At 53.7% G+C, this 16,722-nt stretch overlaps 1 protein-coding gene and 1 long non-coding RNA gene across 5 annotated transcripts in view; both read left to right on the plus strand.

The window, feature by feature from the left end:
- Nucleotides 1-16,722, plus strand: part of COL18A1 (collagen type XVIII alpha 1 chain) — a 42,953-nt gene that overhangs the window by 9,578 nt on the left and 16,653 nt on the right. The window contains exon 1 of one of the 4 annotated variants that reach the window (XM_071746957.1): nt 13,755-15,401. The exons of 1 other annotated variant lie outside the window; for it this stretch is intronic. In XM_071746957.1, coding sequence (XP_071603058.1) covers nt 13,910-15,401 — 1,492 coding nt within the window. In that variant the 5' untranslated portion in view covers nt 13,755-13,909. Of the gene's footprint in view, nt 1-13,754; nt 15,402-16,722 lie in introns of those variants that run through there. 2 more of the 4 variants (XM_071746959.1, XM_071746958.1) reach the window with 2 other exon arrangements.
- Nucleotides 2,886-4,791, plus strand: LOC139797266 (uncharacterized). The gene is made up of 2 exons (XR_011726381.1): nt 2,886-3,206; nt 4,662-4,791. It is a non-coding gene; the product is annotated as an uncharacterized lncRNA (long non-coding RNA).

The raw sequence follows: 16,722 nt of genomic DNA on the forward strand, positions 1-16,722 counted from the left end.
CAGCCCAGCATCACCATCCCCATGCTCTTCCCCACTGCTGCCAGCATCAGTCTCCATCAGTCCAGCAGCCCTTGGAGCTGTCTCTGATTTTCTAATTCATAAGTAAGCCACCTGCCTCTTCTCTAGTAGTGTTGTAGTCAAAAGATTTTTTTTCCCACCCTGCTCATTAGTCTATAACTTAATTGAGCTGGGGATTGTTGACTTTTTGATAAACAGCACCTTTTTGATAACCCCAGATAAGCTGGCAGTGCTCACTGGCTGCACCCACGCTGAGCATGGTGGCCTGGGTCCCATCCACTTTCCTGGTGGCATTCCCAGGGGAGGCAGTGGTGTTCCAGGGTTGTGTCTCTTTGGGGGGGAAGGTCAAAGGGCTCCACATTTGATGGGTGAGTGAGGCTTTGGCCATGGCACTGCCGGATCAGGGGCTCTGTGTTGGTTTTGGTTTACAGTAAGCTGGGATTTATTGAACTGCTGGTGGTGCTGGATGCTAGGGATTGCAGAAAGCCAAGGAGAATCCCTCAGTGCTGACACAGGACTGGTGCCTCTGGTGGGATGGCTGGTGCTTGTGCTGCTGCCAGCAGTGGGATTAGCAGGGTGCCCAGGGGTGGGGTGATGTGGATCCTTTCCTGTGGTCCAGTTTGAGGGGGTGATGAATCAGGGCAGGGTAGCAAGGAGCCATGGTGAGGGTGAAAATAGTGTCTTGTTTTGTTCTCTTCCCTGGGGTAGGAAGGTATCTTTTTGGTTCAGTTCTTCCCCTCTGGTCCTGGACTGCCCTCTAGGGGGGACAGGACCCTCATCTTGGAGAAACCTTTGTAGGGTGCCGGGTATGGATGGGGACCCTGGGCTTAGCTTGGTGGTGAGTGCTCACCTGGCCAGCCTTGTCTGGGGATGGCAGCCATGCCAGAGGTTCCTTGCCAAAACCCAGATTGAGGTCTGTCCACTTCTTGCTGGGAAGTTCCCCTGGGACACCTGGTCACTCCCCCTCATCCCCAGGGATGGGGTCATCTATCTTTCCATCCATCCATAGCCCCTGTCCTTCCCTGTCTTTGAGCAGGGGAATGTGCTGCTGCAAGAGGAGTGGGCACGTCTGCATTTGGGACCTGCGGGTGACACAGAGCCCCAGGACACCTTGTGTTACCCTCTCCCTGATGCCATCATCTCCCCAGCGGGGTCCTTAAACAGGCAAAGGGCTTGTAGTGGCTGCTTTCCCACGTGCAAGGACCTTCAGTCCTGCATTCATTATCCCATGCTAGTGATTAATCAATTGCTTGTCTCGCTCACCAGCTGAATTCATGCTCCATAGTTGAGTGCTGGGTCATAGAATCATGGAATCATTTGGGTTGGAAAAGACCTTTAAGATCATTGAGGCCAAGCATTAACCCACCACTCCCACTGCCACCACTAACCTACACAGCTTTTAGGTCCCTCCAGGACTGGTGACTCCATCAGTGCCCTGGGCAGCCCGTGCCAGGGGAAGCCCAAAGGAAGAAATTTTTTCCTAGTATCCAATCTAATCCTCCCCTGGCACAACTTGAGGACATACATAATTTGTTTTGGGGAGGGGATGGGTGCTCTCAGAGCCAGGAGGTCCTGTATTTTGTAAGGACATTACCTCCTACTGCTTGGGGAGTGGGCTTCTCCTCTATAGAGCCTGTCATGGAGTGCACAGGAGGTGGCACAGAAGAGATCAGTGATGATATTTGCTGCCACTAAATCTGCTTGAATTAGCAGATTAGAATCTGCAGAGTGGGACTTTTTGGGTGGAGGAAGGTGTGTGCTAACATCACATGTAGGTTTTGGGCTTTTAGCGTAGGATTTCACTGACTGGTTGTTATTCCTGCAGCTGCTTTGGGGGCCACTATTCCCAGGGCTTGCTGTTTGATCCCTGTGTGGATACAAGCCCAGCGTTTCAGTCCCTGAGGGCACCCTTGGGGCATGGAGGAGCCAGCGCTGGCTCCTCAGAGGCGAGTTCCACAGCCCCATGGTCCCAGGGCTACTCTTGCAGAAGGGCAAGCTGTCCCCATGTGTCCCCATACTGTGAGCACTTCTTGTCTGCCAAAACCCCTGAAAGGCTGGAGGGCCAGCCTGGGATTGCTCTCTCGGTGGGTTTTTGCAGGGAGAGTTGACATCGAGTGATGCCTCTGGGGTAGGGGACAGTGGCACCATTGGGGTGAGCTGCTCTGCTTTGGGTGACCTGCCCTCTATTTCCTCGAGGATGCAGGTCAACATTTGATCTTGCAGGGGTTCCCCACGGCTGGGGTGGGAAGACTGAGGTAGCTGTAGTGTGGTCCCTTCCAAGCCAGGATGTGGGAGGGTTGTGATCCTGGTTTCTGCTGGGTCTGATCCAGCGTTGGAGCTCAGGCGCAGAAACATTGCTTGCTGCCAGCCTGCCCCGACAGGGACAGGGACAGGACAGGACAGAACAGGACGGGTTTCCTCCTCGCACCCTCCTGTGAAGCTGAGATGCCACCCTGGCATTTGGCTGGACCCACCCTGGGTCCTTCTGGCCACTGGCTCCTTCCCCACCTTCTCCTCCTTGGGCTCAGCCGAAAGAGTTAACAAAACCATTTGAGAGGGGCCCCCAGAGGCAACTGCTGGAGGTAATAATCTTCTTTCGGCTCTTTTTTCTTTTCCCTTGCTAATTGCGGAGTTGACATCGTCCTCTCTGCTGAAAGGCTCTTTTGTCGGCTGGGTTGCTGGGCAAAGCCGAGGCTTGGCAGCAGGTTGCAAGACCCGGTCCGTCTCCTGCACATCCCTTCTCCGGCGGCAGGTAGTGAAATGGCTCTTTCAGTGCCAGCGATGTCCCCTCCCTCCCTGGCTCCCAGGAAAAAAAAAAAAAAAAAAAAAAAGGAAAAAACAACCCAAAAAAAAAAAAAAAAAAAAAAAAAAAAAAGCCCCACACTACAAAACTCCTCCATTTAGGCAACTTCGCCTGATTTTCGCCCTCGTTCCACCTCGGGAGCAGAGGGAAAGGTCAGCCAGTCTAGACGCTAATCCGTCAAGTGTTGTATTTCTTCACCCGCGGGTGTCCTAGCAACAGGATTAATGCACTGGTGTAAGGCGGGCATTGCCTGGCTCCCCCTCCACATCCCGGCCCGGTGGTCCGGATTCGTGCCGCTCCTCATGGATGGGCGGGCAGGGGGCATGAAGTGGGGCAGTCCCGGTACCGCTCCCTGTGCCCCAGGCTCTGCCGGCAGCTCCTGCTGGTTAGTTTCGGTGCAATGGCTGGGAAATTTGGGGAATCAAACAGGCTGGTGGATGTCCCACCAGGCCCTTGGGACAGGATGTGTCATTGTAAATGTGACTCCTATGGTAGAAATGGACTTCCCAGTACAGCCTGTGGACTGATGCTGTGTGGGGGTTGCTGTTGACCAGCACCTCTCTGGCCTCGGGCTGTTGCTCATGTGGTGTGGCCTGATGAACAGCAATTGCTCCAACACCAGTAAAAACCAGTTTCCTATTACCTTCGCTTTGCTGTTTAATTCTTTTAGCCCACTGTTGCTGCTTGAGCTCTTGGCTGACCTTGCTTTGCTTCCAAGCATTGCTGGTGATGCTCTGCCACCCATGCCCGGTTCAGGGGTACAGGCAGTGTCATCATTTGGCACCCCAACATCCCGTGGGTGGTATCCCAGTGAGTGCCACACAGCAAGACCCGACAGTCAGAGCCCCTGGAATACGTGGCGAGGGGGCACTGGGCAGCTGCCTGCTGATAACATTGTACCATTTTAATCTTTTAAGCCCTTCCTGTGCTTTGCTGTGGCCCCTTCCGGGCTTTCTCCTGCCCTCCCTTCCTTGCAGAGGGGCCAAGCCTTCACCCCCCCCACCCCACTGTGCTCCCAGATCTCTGAAAAGGTGGGTGCAAAGCAACCCTCTCCAAGCAAAAGCAGTTTCTGTCTTTATTCTGCAGCTGTGGCAGGGGAGGTTTAGATTGGATATTAGAAGAAACTTCTTCAGGGAAAGGATAATTAAACACTGGCACAGGCTGCCCCAGGGGGGTTGTGGAATCACCATCCCTGGAGGTGTTTAAGAGCCATGTAGATGTGCCAAGTAACAAGGTTTGAGCACTAAACTTGTTAGGGTTGGGTTAATGGTTGGTGCTTAGGTTATGGTTGGACTCTATGATCTTAAAGGTGGATTCTGTGGTGTCACCACTGGGGCCAAGCAGGTGATGGAGAGGAGCTGGGCCTGGCTGGGTACCCACCAACCCTGCAACCTCCTTCAGGCTTCAGCATCCTTAGGAGCAGGGTGTGCTGGTCCAGTGGTGGGGCTCACTCCTGGAGACACCAGAGCCTCCGTGCTCCAGCTGCTGGATTTCCACCCTGCAAGTGTCCACATGCTTTAATTAGGCAAAAGGGGCTGGCGGGGCTCCAGGCTTGGGAGAAGGGGGGTTCACTCCCCCCAAACCCAGCCGGGCACTGCAGGGGGACAGGCTGGAGCTTGCCTGGAGTCCTGTAGTGTAGCTTCTTTTGCTTGTGTGGGATTTTTGGTGTTTTTCTGCAGCTGGGATGGGTTAAGTGGGGTTTTAGAAGCCATTTCTTTTCTCTTGGGTGCTTAAAACAACAGCAACAACGAAAAACCCACCCTGGAGAAACAGGCTGGTGACACTGCAAGGAAGGGAAGATAAAGCTCTGCTGATTTATGGGGCTTTTTAATCTTTGCAGGTCACTGCTAGCATTTGTGGAATTGGCCTTGCTGCAGGAAAAACTGGTTTCCAGCTCTCCCGTTAGGAAGAAACTTCTGCGATCTTGTAATTAAAATGCAGAAGAAATAATAATAACAAAAATCAATAAATCCCAGAGCATCTGGTTTTGTGCTTGTAGCTGTGTCTTTTGGCGGCTGTTGTGTGTGTCCCCTGCCTTGCTCTGTCCTTGACTGTGCTGCCTGCAGCCTGTGACAAAAAAAAAAAAAATAAAAAAGCAGCATTTTTTTGTTCTTTTTCTGGTCTTTATAGCTCGTGAACCATCCTGCAAAAGGGAAAAAAAAACCATAGTTCTATATTGTGACAATGTTTTAATCTGTCTTGAGGCTGGTGCTGATGCTGGGCTGGATTTCTGGTGGTCTGAAGAGGCTGGGACTGTGATTCTCCCAACTAAGAAGTGATGGGTCCCACTCAGCCCCATTGCAGTCCCCTCACAGCGGGCAGCAGGGCAGGGCCAGGATCCCCAGGGGTGCCCGAGCTTTTTAGAAGAGGGGGAAACCTCTACCTCCAATGGATGTTTTATTTTCTTCACAGTTTCCTCTTTGCTGCCAGGCTGAGAAAGGTTGCACCCCCTTGACCAGGATATCTGGGAGGTGAATATTTTTTCATCAAGGGGTGGGTGTGTGGTGATGGGTATTGCTCACACTAGATGGGGGAAGAGACCCCCTGCTATTTTGGGGCACCTTGAACCCCAAGTGTGGTCACGGCGAACAAAACCATCCCAAACAGCTTTGTTTGTTCCAGATGACTAAATGGAGGTCCCCTAATGACGTACAGCCAGCTTTCCAGCCCGCCCCCCCTTTGAACCCTGTGGTATGTGAATTTTTGCTGGTGTCAGAGGGTCGGAGGCAGCAAAATCCCTCCCGGTTAAAGGGTGGGAATACCAGTGTGTGCAGCTTGGGATAATTACCAGTTGTCAGCAAAACAATAGTGGCATTGTAGGGCAGGAGCAAAGCGAAAGGGCCCTGGTCTTGAGTGTAATGTTACTTTTCTATTTATGTTGCCATAGTCTTCGCTGAGAAATGGCCCTATTCTTTCTAATCCTCCTCTTCAGGCATGCCTGCTGGGGTTTTTTGTGTGTGTGGTTTGGATTTTTTTTTTTTTTTTTTAACCCTTATAATCCCAGAGATTTTGTAGGGACCCATGGGGCTCTGCCATGGGGCTGTCCTTGCCTTGTGCTGGCTGCTGTGCTTTGGGATGGTGATGCTGGAGACAGTGCCTGGCAGTGGCATCACACCTGTAGCCAGGGGAGGCAAACCTGCTCCTGGATCCCCATCTGCACACGAGCAGGAACTCAATTTACACCTATCCTTGTTTTTGACATCTGTCACGTTACAGGTGGTCAGCTCTGGTGCATTAAAGCTATTTATTGATGTCATATTTTGCCTTTAAAGCCAAGTCATTAATTGGAAAAGGGAATGATTCATCAAACAACGGGTTTTGGTTTCCTGCTTGTTCTGAAGATGAGTAGATCTTTTGCCTGTGTGTTGGGTTGTTGTTTGGAGAGGGAAGATGTTTTCTTGCCTCACTCAGGTCTTGCTGGGCTTCTCCAGTGCTGAAGCTAAGGGAGGTCCTCTCTACTTAAATGGACCAGCAAATCAGCCACCACCACCATCAACCAGTTTGACCCCTTTAATGTCATTCTCTGGTAATGCTTGGACTTTTTTGAAAGGTTTAAATTTTGCAGCTTACGTCCTTTCCATGCCAGTGGAGAACCAGAATGTGATTGTGGCAGGGAGCAGGGGATTCAGCCTTGGCTGACATCAACTTGTCTTCATTCAACTCAATTTCAAGGCATTCAACTGATTTATTTTTTATTTAGTGTTGGGACATGTGCAGCTGGGAAAGTTCAAGGGCAAGATGGTGCTTTCCTCTTTGAGTGACCTCACCTCCAAGCTGCTAGAGAAGGCTTTAAATAGCTTGACCCCAGCACCTGCCCCAAAAAGGTCTGATGGGCATTTCACCCTCTTGTGTCCCCACCTTGGGGAAACCAAAAGCTGGGGTGAAGTCTGGGATGAAGCCTGGATATTCAGCAGACAGCTCTGGGATGAGATGCAATGGGATACGATGCCAAAGCAGGATGGCCAAGCTTGGCTGCCTGGTGCAGAGGAAACTTCGGAAAGAGCAGGGAAACGGTGCCAAAGTCAGCAGCACAGGCTGACTATTGTCTGAGGAGTGCAGAGAGGTGGAAGGACCACGGAGCGGACAAGGAGTCTTATTACCAGCACAGCTGGGGGCTTCTAGAGGCTCCAAGCTAAACAAAGTCCCCTGCACTGCAGGGAGGCAGCACTGACAAGATCCAGGCTGGTTGGATGAGTAGAAGATTGCAGCCAAAGTAAAAAAAAATCAAAAAACAACCAACCAAAAAACACCACCCTTCTGAAACCCTCTTTTTCTTCCATTTCCCTGGCAAAGTAGTGTTTCTTGCCACTTGGTCTGACAGCAGCCTGGTGAGCTTGGACTTTGTTGTGAACCACACTGAGTATGAGGTTAATGACCTGCCACGTGGGTTTCCCTCACAGTAAAGCTGTGGAGAGGCTCCATAAAGCATCCACAAGATGTAGCAGTTGCCTCTTCCAGCAGCACAGACCAGGTAGCACCCGACATCCCTGGCTTGCAATGGATGCAGGATGGATGCTGTGCCATGGGATGGATGCTGTGCCATGCCGTCCTGTCTTCAGATACTGCTTCATTCTGTGTTTTGTATGGTGAACTGCTTTGGGTTGTGCTGGTGTTTTCCTCTGTGCTAAAGGAAATCCTCTGCCCTGGAAGACAGCTGGGAACAGGCAGTTCCCAGGATTTTCATGCAGCCTTCAAAGTGGGTGCAGATTCACCCTCTGGCAGTGCTTTTGGACATGGGTGGTTTAACATCTGGGTATGGGCAAGGGGTGAGCAGTGTGTCCCATGGGACCTTTCTCAGTCTTTTTTTGGGGCCCAGCCCGCTCCATGGCTGGAACTACACATGGGGGAGTTGTGTCCTGACATTTTTAGCTTTGTTGGCTTCTCTGCCATGTAATGGTGGAAGACTTGGACATTGGAACAGGCTGCCCAGGGTGGTGGAGTCACCATGCCTGGATGTGTTAAAAAACCATGCGGACGTGGCACTTCAGGACATGGTTTAGTTGGCTGGTGGTGTTGGATTGATGGTTGGCTTGATGGTTTCAGAGATCTTTTCCAACCTAAATGATTCCCTGATTCTGTGACTTCCCTTGAGCTTCAGGGAAGCATTCCTCACCTGGGTAGTTTGTCCTCCTCTGCTTTGTTTTGCACAGAATGAGCAGGTTGCAATAGCATCAAGTGGGCTCGTAAACCCAGCCCTGATTCCCCCCTTGTCCTTCAGCACAGCACCCACCTGCCAGCTGGGATGCTGGGTGCATTGGTTCCCTCTGTTTCTGGATAAGTATGTGCCTGGGAAGAGGGAACTGAGTCGCTGCCTTCAATAAGCAGGATAGCCCCCCCTGTCCCTGCCCAGACAGTAGCTGGGGTGGCTGGGGGGCTCTGCTGGAGCTGCCTGCTGGGGCAGGAATGCCAGGAACGTGATTGAAACCTGGGGCTTCCTGGGAGTGTGGTTCCAGGCTGAGCTAGGACCTCGGTGAGGGGTGAGAGGAGGGGGGGAGTGTTCCTCCCCCTCCCCAAGGAGCAATTAGTCTGTAAGGTGATTTATTAACACAGTGGAGGGGGAGCAAAGGGGTCGCATTCCTTCCCTTGCCTCCCCTCCCCTTATCTCCAGGCTGTCGGTGGGCTCTGGAGGGAGGCAAATGATGGGAAGCAGAGCTGGTGGCCCCTGTGGAGGCAGGGCTGGGAGGGGGATGACACACACGGTGATGTGGCTGGGGGCTACAAGTCATGCCAAGCTCACCCTTTAAAACAGATCTCCTTGCACTTTTCAAGACCTCCCTTGGGTTGGGCTGTGCCTGGAGGTTGATGGCCCCTCTCCACCATCTGTTTCCTGGGGAGGCCAAAGTCACTTCAATCCCCATTCTCTGCCCCCACTGCCTCGTCCTCCTGTCTATGCAGAAGGGGAAAAGGGGGGACACCAGCATCTCTTGGCTATGCTGTCTCCATCTCAGGGCTCCTGGTCCTTGCTGGAGGTTAATGAGTTACAAGGCAAACACAAGATGCCTTTTAGTGAGACCTAACTCTTGGTGTGCCAGGGGGCTTGATCCTCAGGGGGTATTTTTAGCCACCCTTGGCAGTAAGGCTGTTTGCTTTGCACTTTCCTTGCCCTGCCTGCCACCCTTTCCTGCATAACTTCCCATGATAACTGAGAAATCACAAATACTCCAGAGATGGGTAGGATGGATGCTCCTGTGCAGCGGGTGCCTCCATCTCTGCTCAGTATGGGAGCGGGAAGAGAATGCAGGTAACGACAGGGGTCTGCATGGCCACCCTTATTCTCCCCCTTGCCCCACCCCCCGGGGTTATTTGTTGTCTCCCTGAGGCAGTTGTGACACTTTCACAGTTTATCTTATCGAGGAATTTGTTAGGAGGATGTTTCTGGCTCTCTCCATGAGTAAATGTTTAGGAACGCTGCGGTCCCGGGGGCTCGGGGGTGTTGTGCAGCTGGAGGCAGGGGTGGGATGCTGTCCTGGAGGCAGCTCCTGGCAAACTGGCACCTGCATCATTTTTGGGGCCATGATGGGTGCTGTCACTCGTGCCAGCCCAGCACTCCTACATCCTTGTTCGCCACCCTTGCCTTGCCATCTGCCTGTCTGAGTGCCCCTCTGGGACCCAGGTCCCACCGCCTCTCCCCAGGGGCTGTCCCCCAGTTGGGAGGTCAGCGGCCTGGGATGTGGCAATATCCGCGGCGTGCGTCTCTGTGAGGGCCTTTCAACTGTTGTTTGGGCTTTCAGATGAAGAGCGGATTAAAATCCCAAACATTGGTCGGATTTATAGATACCATCTGCTGCTGACAGTTGCCGAATTTTTCGGCTTGGTTCATGAGTTCTCTCACATCCGGTGTTTTGGCTGTGCCAGGGTCAAGGTTTTCTTTCCTTCCCTAGCAGCATCCATGGAAGGGGACATGCATGGGCAAAGCTGGTGAAGGGTTTGATGCACAGGTCTTACAAGGAGCAGCTGTGGGCATTGGGATTTTTTCATCTGAAGAAGAGGAGGCTGAGGAGACCTTCTTGCTCTCTACAACTCCCTGAAAGGAGGTTGGAGTGAGGCGGGAGTCTGTTTCAGTGATAGGACAAAAGGAAATGGCCTCAAGTTGCACCATATGATGTTTAGATTGGGTATTAATTGCAATTTCTTTACTGAAAGAGTGGTCAGGCACTGGAACAGGCATCCCAGAGCCTTGGTGAAGTCACCATCCCTGGAGGTGTTAAAATCTACATGGATGTGGCACTTGGCTGGCATTTCAGTGTTGGATTGATGGTTGGACTTGATGATATTAGAGTTCTTTTGCAACCTGAATGATTCTTTGATTCTAAGGATGGTCCCAAGAGCTTACTCTGCTGCAGTTTGGTGCCCTTTGAAGGATGGTGCTTCCTTGAGCATCGTACAGCAGCATTGCCATCACTGCTGGTAATCTGGTCAACTTGTGGTAAGCTGCTGAAGTGCCAGGGGCTCTGGAAAGGTGGTCGGGCTGTGATGTGTTTACATCCAGGGGCTGACCCCAGGCATTCTTCCTGTTGGTCCCAGGGGCCATTTAATGGAGAACCCTCCAACGCAAACCTGTGTTGGTTGGTGTGGCTGCTTTAAAGGGACCAGAGAGATTTTTAGTGGTGGCCAAAAGCAGGATGTGATTTGCAGCCATCCTGCCTGCAGGCTGAAGGAAGTTTGGCCTCAAATCAAATGAAAAAATGGATATAAATAGCCTTATAACGGGCAAATTTGTTAGTTAAAGCCCCTGATTGCTGAGGGAAAGTCCTTGGAAACAGTGCCACGGTGATGCTCCACATCAGCTCCATCCCTCCCCAGCTCCAGGGGCGTGTGGCTGAGCAGGGTGTGCCCTTAGAGGTTCTTTCCCTCCTTGGCTCAGTCTCTTAGCAGTGGGATTCACTGTTTGCATCAAAGCCCTTTCTGCTTCATCTTTTTGGACTCAAAGCTTTGCACTGGGGGCATCTCATACCCAGGGTCCCACATATTTTTAGAGACTTTCCCTTGAGATGCGATGGAAGATTCCATCTCCCTGCCTGCATTCTGTCCAAAATCTGATTCCGGTCCCTGCCTGGACCTTAGTGACTTCTGGGCTTGGGAGAGGAGTGGTCCCTGGTGTGACCAGTGTGGGTTGTCTGCCCCTAATGAGGAGCAGCAAAATGGGTATCTTGAGGATGCTTCCACGATCTGCTCAGCCTGAGGCTCCCTCTGCTGTCTGTCCGTTTGTCTGTCCATCAGGCTCTGCTTGCCTGGCTCTTGCTGGGGGTCTGGCCTGCAGACTGCGAAGGGGCTGATCTGAGCTGGGGCAGGGTCCCCATCCCTTCCCCAAATTCAGTGGGGAGAGTGACCAGGAGCTGAGTGAGGCTCTTTTTTTTTTTTTCTTTTCCCCCTCCTTTCCCCCCCCTTTTTCCTATCTTTTCCTCTCTCTTTCCCCTCCCCTTTTCTCCCCCTCCTTTTCTATGCCCCCTTTTTTTCCTCTATTCCCTTCCCCCCCCTTTCTCCTCCTCCCCTCTTTACTCCTTCCCTTTTCTCCCCCCTTCTCCCCTCTTCTCTCCCCCCCCCCTTTCTTCCTCCCACCCTTCTCCCCTCCCCCTATTATCTTCTTTTTTCCCCTCTTCCCCTCCTTCTTCCCCTCCCTTTTCCCCTCTATCTTTTCCTATGGGACAGGATGAGCCCACACTGGGCAGGGCAGCCTCATCCCCCTTTTCCGGAGGGACAGCAGTGGGAAGATGCAGCCAGCCTGTTCAGGAGGGAACCAGATTTAGGGTCCAATTTTGCTTTTAAAGAAGTGAAAGGTCATGAGGAGCTTCCGGCAGCATTCCCTGGAGCCTGCAAAGTGCTTTTTGGGAGCTTTTAGCTTAGAGGAGATTAAATCAAGGGGTTTCCCTGCTCTGCCAGCACGCCAGCTGCCGTGGCTTCTCTTTGGGGAAGTACTTCTCCAAAATATTTCACCAGCTGGTAGGTTCCCTGGCCCTGACTGGCTGCTTGGTCATAGCAAAGCTGAATGCCCTGGACTGGGATACTCTGCTGCCACCTGTGCCCCCAAGCAGCCCTCCCAGAAATCCCAGCTCCCGTATTTTGTGATGCCCCTGGCCCTGGCTCCTTCCAGCTGGTGAGGAGGTGTGCAATGAAATGAAGATCATTGACTTAACGAGGTCCCAGGGGATTGTTACTTTGCTCTGTGCTGCTATCATGAGCTGCCTAATCCCAGCAGAAGGGAGAAATAGGATTTTTTTCCAGCATGAGCACAGTGTCTGCACATGCTTGGGTCACCCCAGCATGGTGCCACTGCCGAAACCCTCCTGACTGAAGCAGCTCATCAGAGCTTGTGATGCTCCAGGAGCTGCCCAGGGAATGCTGTGCAGTTCCGAGGGGAGCTTGGATCACATCCCCACTGCAGGATGTCACCCTACTTATCTCCCCCCCAGCTTTGGGGGAGAGGCTGTGGGAACACTTTTCCATCTGCCCTCCTTCCTTCTGGGAGAGGAGCAGCAGTCCCTGGCATCCCACTCATACACAGGGCACGGAGGGGGGGAAAGTCCCCACACCCTGCTGGGATGCTGCCGGGATGCTGCACCCTCGCCCCAGGGGAGCAGAGCCGGGTGCAGCGAGGTCCCGTCCGAACACGCCAGGGCGGGTTGGCAGGATGGCTCCTTTCTGGAGCTGATGGGAGCACAGGAGCTTCAAGGGAGGGGGAGATGTTAAGGAGGGTGCATGGAAACTCTGAGATAGGGACAAAAACGTGTCCTGCAATTGATTAGTTGTGGCTTGTTCTCCACCGTGCCCCCCTAACAGCATCAGTCATGGGGCAAGCCTGTTAGCTACAGCATCCTTGCCATGGCAGATAGCATTTGAGGGGGGAAAACCTCACCCTTTTAGCTTAAAAAGTCACGTGGGAAATGTTGCATGAAGTGAAATTGACATATGAGCATTTCAGTGCTTTTCCAGAATATTTTTAAATGGGAGAGTCAGAAGAGTTGCATCTCTTCTCACTCCATGTTGCTGAACTGCATTACTGCAGCCCCAGCTTTCCTGGTCATGCAGCAATCTGGGTAGGGACTGGGCGGGTGTGTGTGAAATTGTCACCTCATTATCAATTTACTTTCTTGAGGGCACTTTCTGAGACATGAAGGTGACTTGTCCAGTGGCTACGTAGGCTGTGCCCCAAGGGGGGCATAATCTCTAGAGCAGGAAAACACTGGGATGGGAAAATAGGCCAGAAAAGTGGATTTGAGAGGATTGTTTTAAGCTGAGGCAAAAAGCAACAGGATTTTTTGGGGTGTGGGAGAGCTCCAGTGCTGCATGGGGGAGGTTTTAATCTTGGGCTCCAGGAAAAGTCAAGTTCTCAAGCCCAAGATTGCTCAAAGCTCCTGGCTTTGAGACATCACGGGTGCAGGGTGCTGGCAGCAGGGGGATGGCAACTGCTCTCTGTCCTGTGACAGCACCTGGGGGGTCCTGGCCCTGTAACTGAGTCATGAAAGCTGCTTTAAAAGCACTTGACTTTTGGGACTTGTTTTATTTCCGGTCAGTGGAAATCTTGGAAATATTTTCTGGTATTTTTTTCCCCCCTCCTTATTCTGTTTTGCGTTGGGGTTATAACCATTCCCTGAGACCCAGAGTGGGGGGACCTGTGTGTCCCACCGACACTGAGCATCCATGGGGACTGTCCATGTGTAAGCCCTCCATGCACAGATGCCTGTAATTAAACCAGAGACACGAGTAGGGAGAGAACATTTAGGATTTTTTTGGCCAGGATGGAGTTAAAAAACTGGCAGCAGCAAGCTGGGACAGGGAACAAAGTGCCTCCGAGGGGCTGGCTGGGTTCCCAGAGGTTTTGGGGGGCTCAGGTGGGTTCTCAGGGGTCCCGGGGGGCCGTGCTGGGTGCTGGAGGCTGGCGCTCAGCAGAGGAGGGCTTGGCAGGGCCGGCGGCGTGGCCACTCCTCCCACTGCTCCGCTCTGGTTCGAAGGGTCGTGTTGGGGAGGAGAGAGCAATGTGAGTCCTCCGGGAGCCTGGCCGGGGCAAAACTCCTGCCTCTTCCCTCTTTTCCTTCCTCCGGCCTCTCCGTTTCAGTCTCCAAAGCGGCAGGGCTTGTTTTCCCCTTCTTAATGGCTCCACCTCGCTTGGAGTTTCTGCTCCTCCTGGCTTCTTGCTTCTCCTCCTCTGAACCGCAGCTCCTGGATTGGATTTGGGGCAGTGAGAAGAGTACGGGAATCCCAGCAGCACTGAGTGAGGGGACGGCAGCCGCTCCCAGCCCATCCCCAGGAGCATGGGGTGTTGAGGTGGTGGGGGATGCCACCACCCCACAGCTCCAGGAGACGGATCCTGGCACAGCAGCACCGGCGGGTGAGGGCACGGTGGCTGAAAATACCATCCAGTGGGACAGCGATGCCACTGGGCTGGTGAAGAGCATGGCACAGCCAAGCATCTCTCCTCCCCGCAGCACGTCACCTGCCCCTGGCCAGGATTCCAACAGCAGCTCCACCAAAGACACACAGCTCCTGGGGACAGGGATCACCAAGAACTTAGAGCTCCCAGGGTCAGGGACCCCCGAGGACTCCCAGCTGTTGGGGTCAGGGACCACTGAGGAACCCCAGCTCCTGGGCTCAGGGACCATCAAGGACCCCCAGCTCCTGGGGGTGGTTACCACGGAGGATCTGCAGCTCCCGGGGACATGGACCACTGAAGACCCCCAGCTCCTGGGGATGATGACCACTGAGGACCTGCAGCTCCTGGGGACACCAACCACTGAAGACCCCCAGCTCCTGGGGATGGTGACAACTGAGGACCCGCAGCTCCTAGGGAAGGAGACCACTGAGGACCTGCAGCTTCTGGGGACAGGGACCACCACAGCAATGGGGACACAGATGTCCTTGCAGAGACCGGCAGGTCCCCGGCCAGGTAGTGCCCCTTTTCCTTTCTCACCAGGTGACAACACCCACAAGCAGGCGGTGCCACTTGGGGATCCCACGGCACAACCTCCCCGACACCACCCTGGAGCATCGCCCACCCCACCGAACCTGTGGCACAGCACCCGCCACCGGGGCCTGGCCCTGACCGGCACAAACAGGACCCCAAGCCCTCCTTTGCCTAACAGGAGGGTGGCTAACGGTGTGGATCCTCCTCTTGCCCGTAACTCTGGTCCTCTGGAGTTTGATTTACTAACCGCCACTACGCGACTCTACGGTAGCAGCAGCGCGGGGCTTGCACCCTTCTTTCCTGGACTGATGCCACCGGCTGGCCAGTGCCTGCCCATCCCGACCCACCTGCCCTTCTGCAGCCTGCTGGGCACCGACCATTTCAGATTCCCCAATTACCTCCGCCACGACAGTGAGGGGGAAATTCGGGCGGCTTTGCATGAGTGGGAGGGGCTGCTTGCATCGCGGTGCCATCGCTACGTGGAGTGGTTCCTCTGCTTGCTGCTGCTCCCCGGGTGTAGTGCCTCTGTCCCCATAACTCCCCCCCCGTGCCAGGGCTTCTGTGAGGCTGTCCGAGACCTCTGTTGGATGCACTTGGCCGGCGGGCGCCTGCCTCTGCCTTGTGATGCTCTCCCCAAGGAGGATGAAGGGTTTTCTTGTGTCTTTATTAATGCTTCTGCAGGTAATGTGACTGGGGCAATGTCCACGTGTTTGTGTGTGTCTCCTCTCCCCAAACTCCCTCAGGTTTTTGGGCACTGGAGGATGCTGGTGCTTTGTCCCCATGGGATGCTGCTGGGTCCAAAATCTCTTCCCATCCAGCTTGGCTTGTTCAAACAGGGACCACCAGTGGGTTTTTTGCTCCCTCCTCAAGGCTGAGCACCAGCATCCTCTCCTTGGGCTGTTTCACCCCTGCTGAAACACAGTGGCCAGGTTAAAAGACAATGTCCCAGTGGCCAGGACAAGAGCTGCTCCTCAAGCATGTGGTGCTGGCATTCAGGGTGATTTGCAGGTGCCACAGTGAACATTGGGGTGTGCATCATGGGAGCAGGGCACCTGCATTGCTGGCAGCTCCCCGTGGGGATGAGAGAAGGACCAGGACCACCCAACCACAGCAGCATCCGGGGCCATGGTGGTGAAGAGGCTTCAAGGTGACCTGCAGCCCTGCCTGCACTCTCCTCTCTCCTGGAGCAGCCCTTTGCCTTAGGGTTAATGATTTGCTTGATGGGTAATGTTTGACCACCCCCTTGCTTTGCAGGCAGGAGAGGTGACTCCACCTCTGGCTTTGTTGTTAGGTGGCTGTGACACTTCAGCATGTCTGCTGGGGGCTGACACTTGTCTCTTCAGCAGCAGTGGGAGGAGAGCTGGAGAAAATGCATGTCAGGGCATCAGAGCAAGAACAGAGTTTGGGATGAAAGCAGGAGCGGGAGCTTGCTGCTCCCCCCAGCTCTGAGCCCCCTGAATGGGACTGTGTTCCCACTGGAATGGGATGAACAGACAGACAGACAAGGCTTGCACACAGGGTCCCCTCAGCATCAAAGCAGCTCTGTTTGCCCGTTGACCCTGGGGCAGGGGATGGGACACCAGGGTCATGGTGTGTGCACCCCATGGAGTGCCTTGAGATGTTTCTGTGTGCCGAGGCAGTCCCCTGCATCCCAGCCAGGATGATGACCTTTCTGGCTCATGCCAGCCAGGAATGTCATGGCAGAGCAGGAAGGTGGCTTAGAGCATCCCTGGGGCCTTTCCGATGGCAGCAGGAGCAAATGTCTGAGTTGCCATCCCGTCATCCATCTTGTGCCAGCGCCCATCCTGTCAGCCATCTCTGGCTCTCTGTGTTCCATGGTGGGTGCTGCCAGTTTGCAGCAGGGAGGAGAGGGTGCAGTGCCAGGGCTCTGAGTGCCCTTTGGAATAATCAGGTATGGCCTAAGAGTTTGGGGTTGAGCAGGGCTCTTGGCATTTGTCAGGGGATCAGCTATTTGAGGGGGTCTCCCCTTACCCTCCCCTGC

This window comes from Heliangelus exortis, chromosome 6, assembly GCF_036169615.1.
Source record: "Heliangelus exortis chromosome 6, bHelExo1.hap1, whole genome shotgun sequence".
Classification (NCBI taxonomy): Eukaryota; Metazoa; Chordata; class Aves; order Apodiformes; family Trochilidae; genus Heliangelus; species Heliangelus exortis.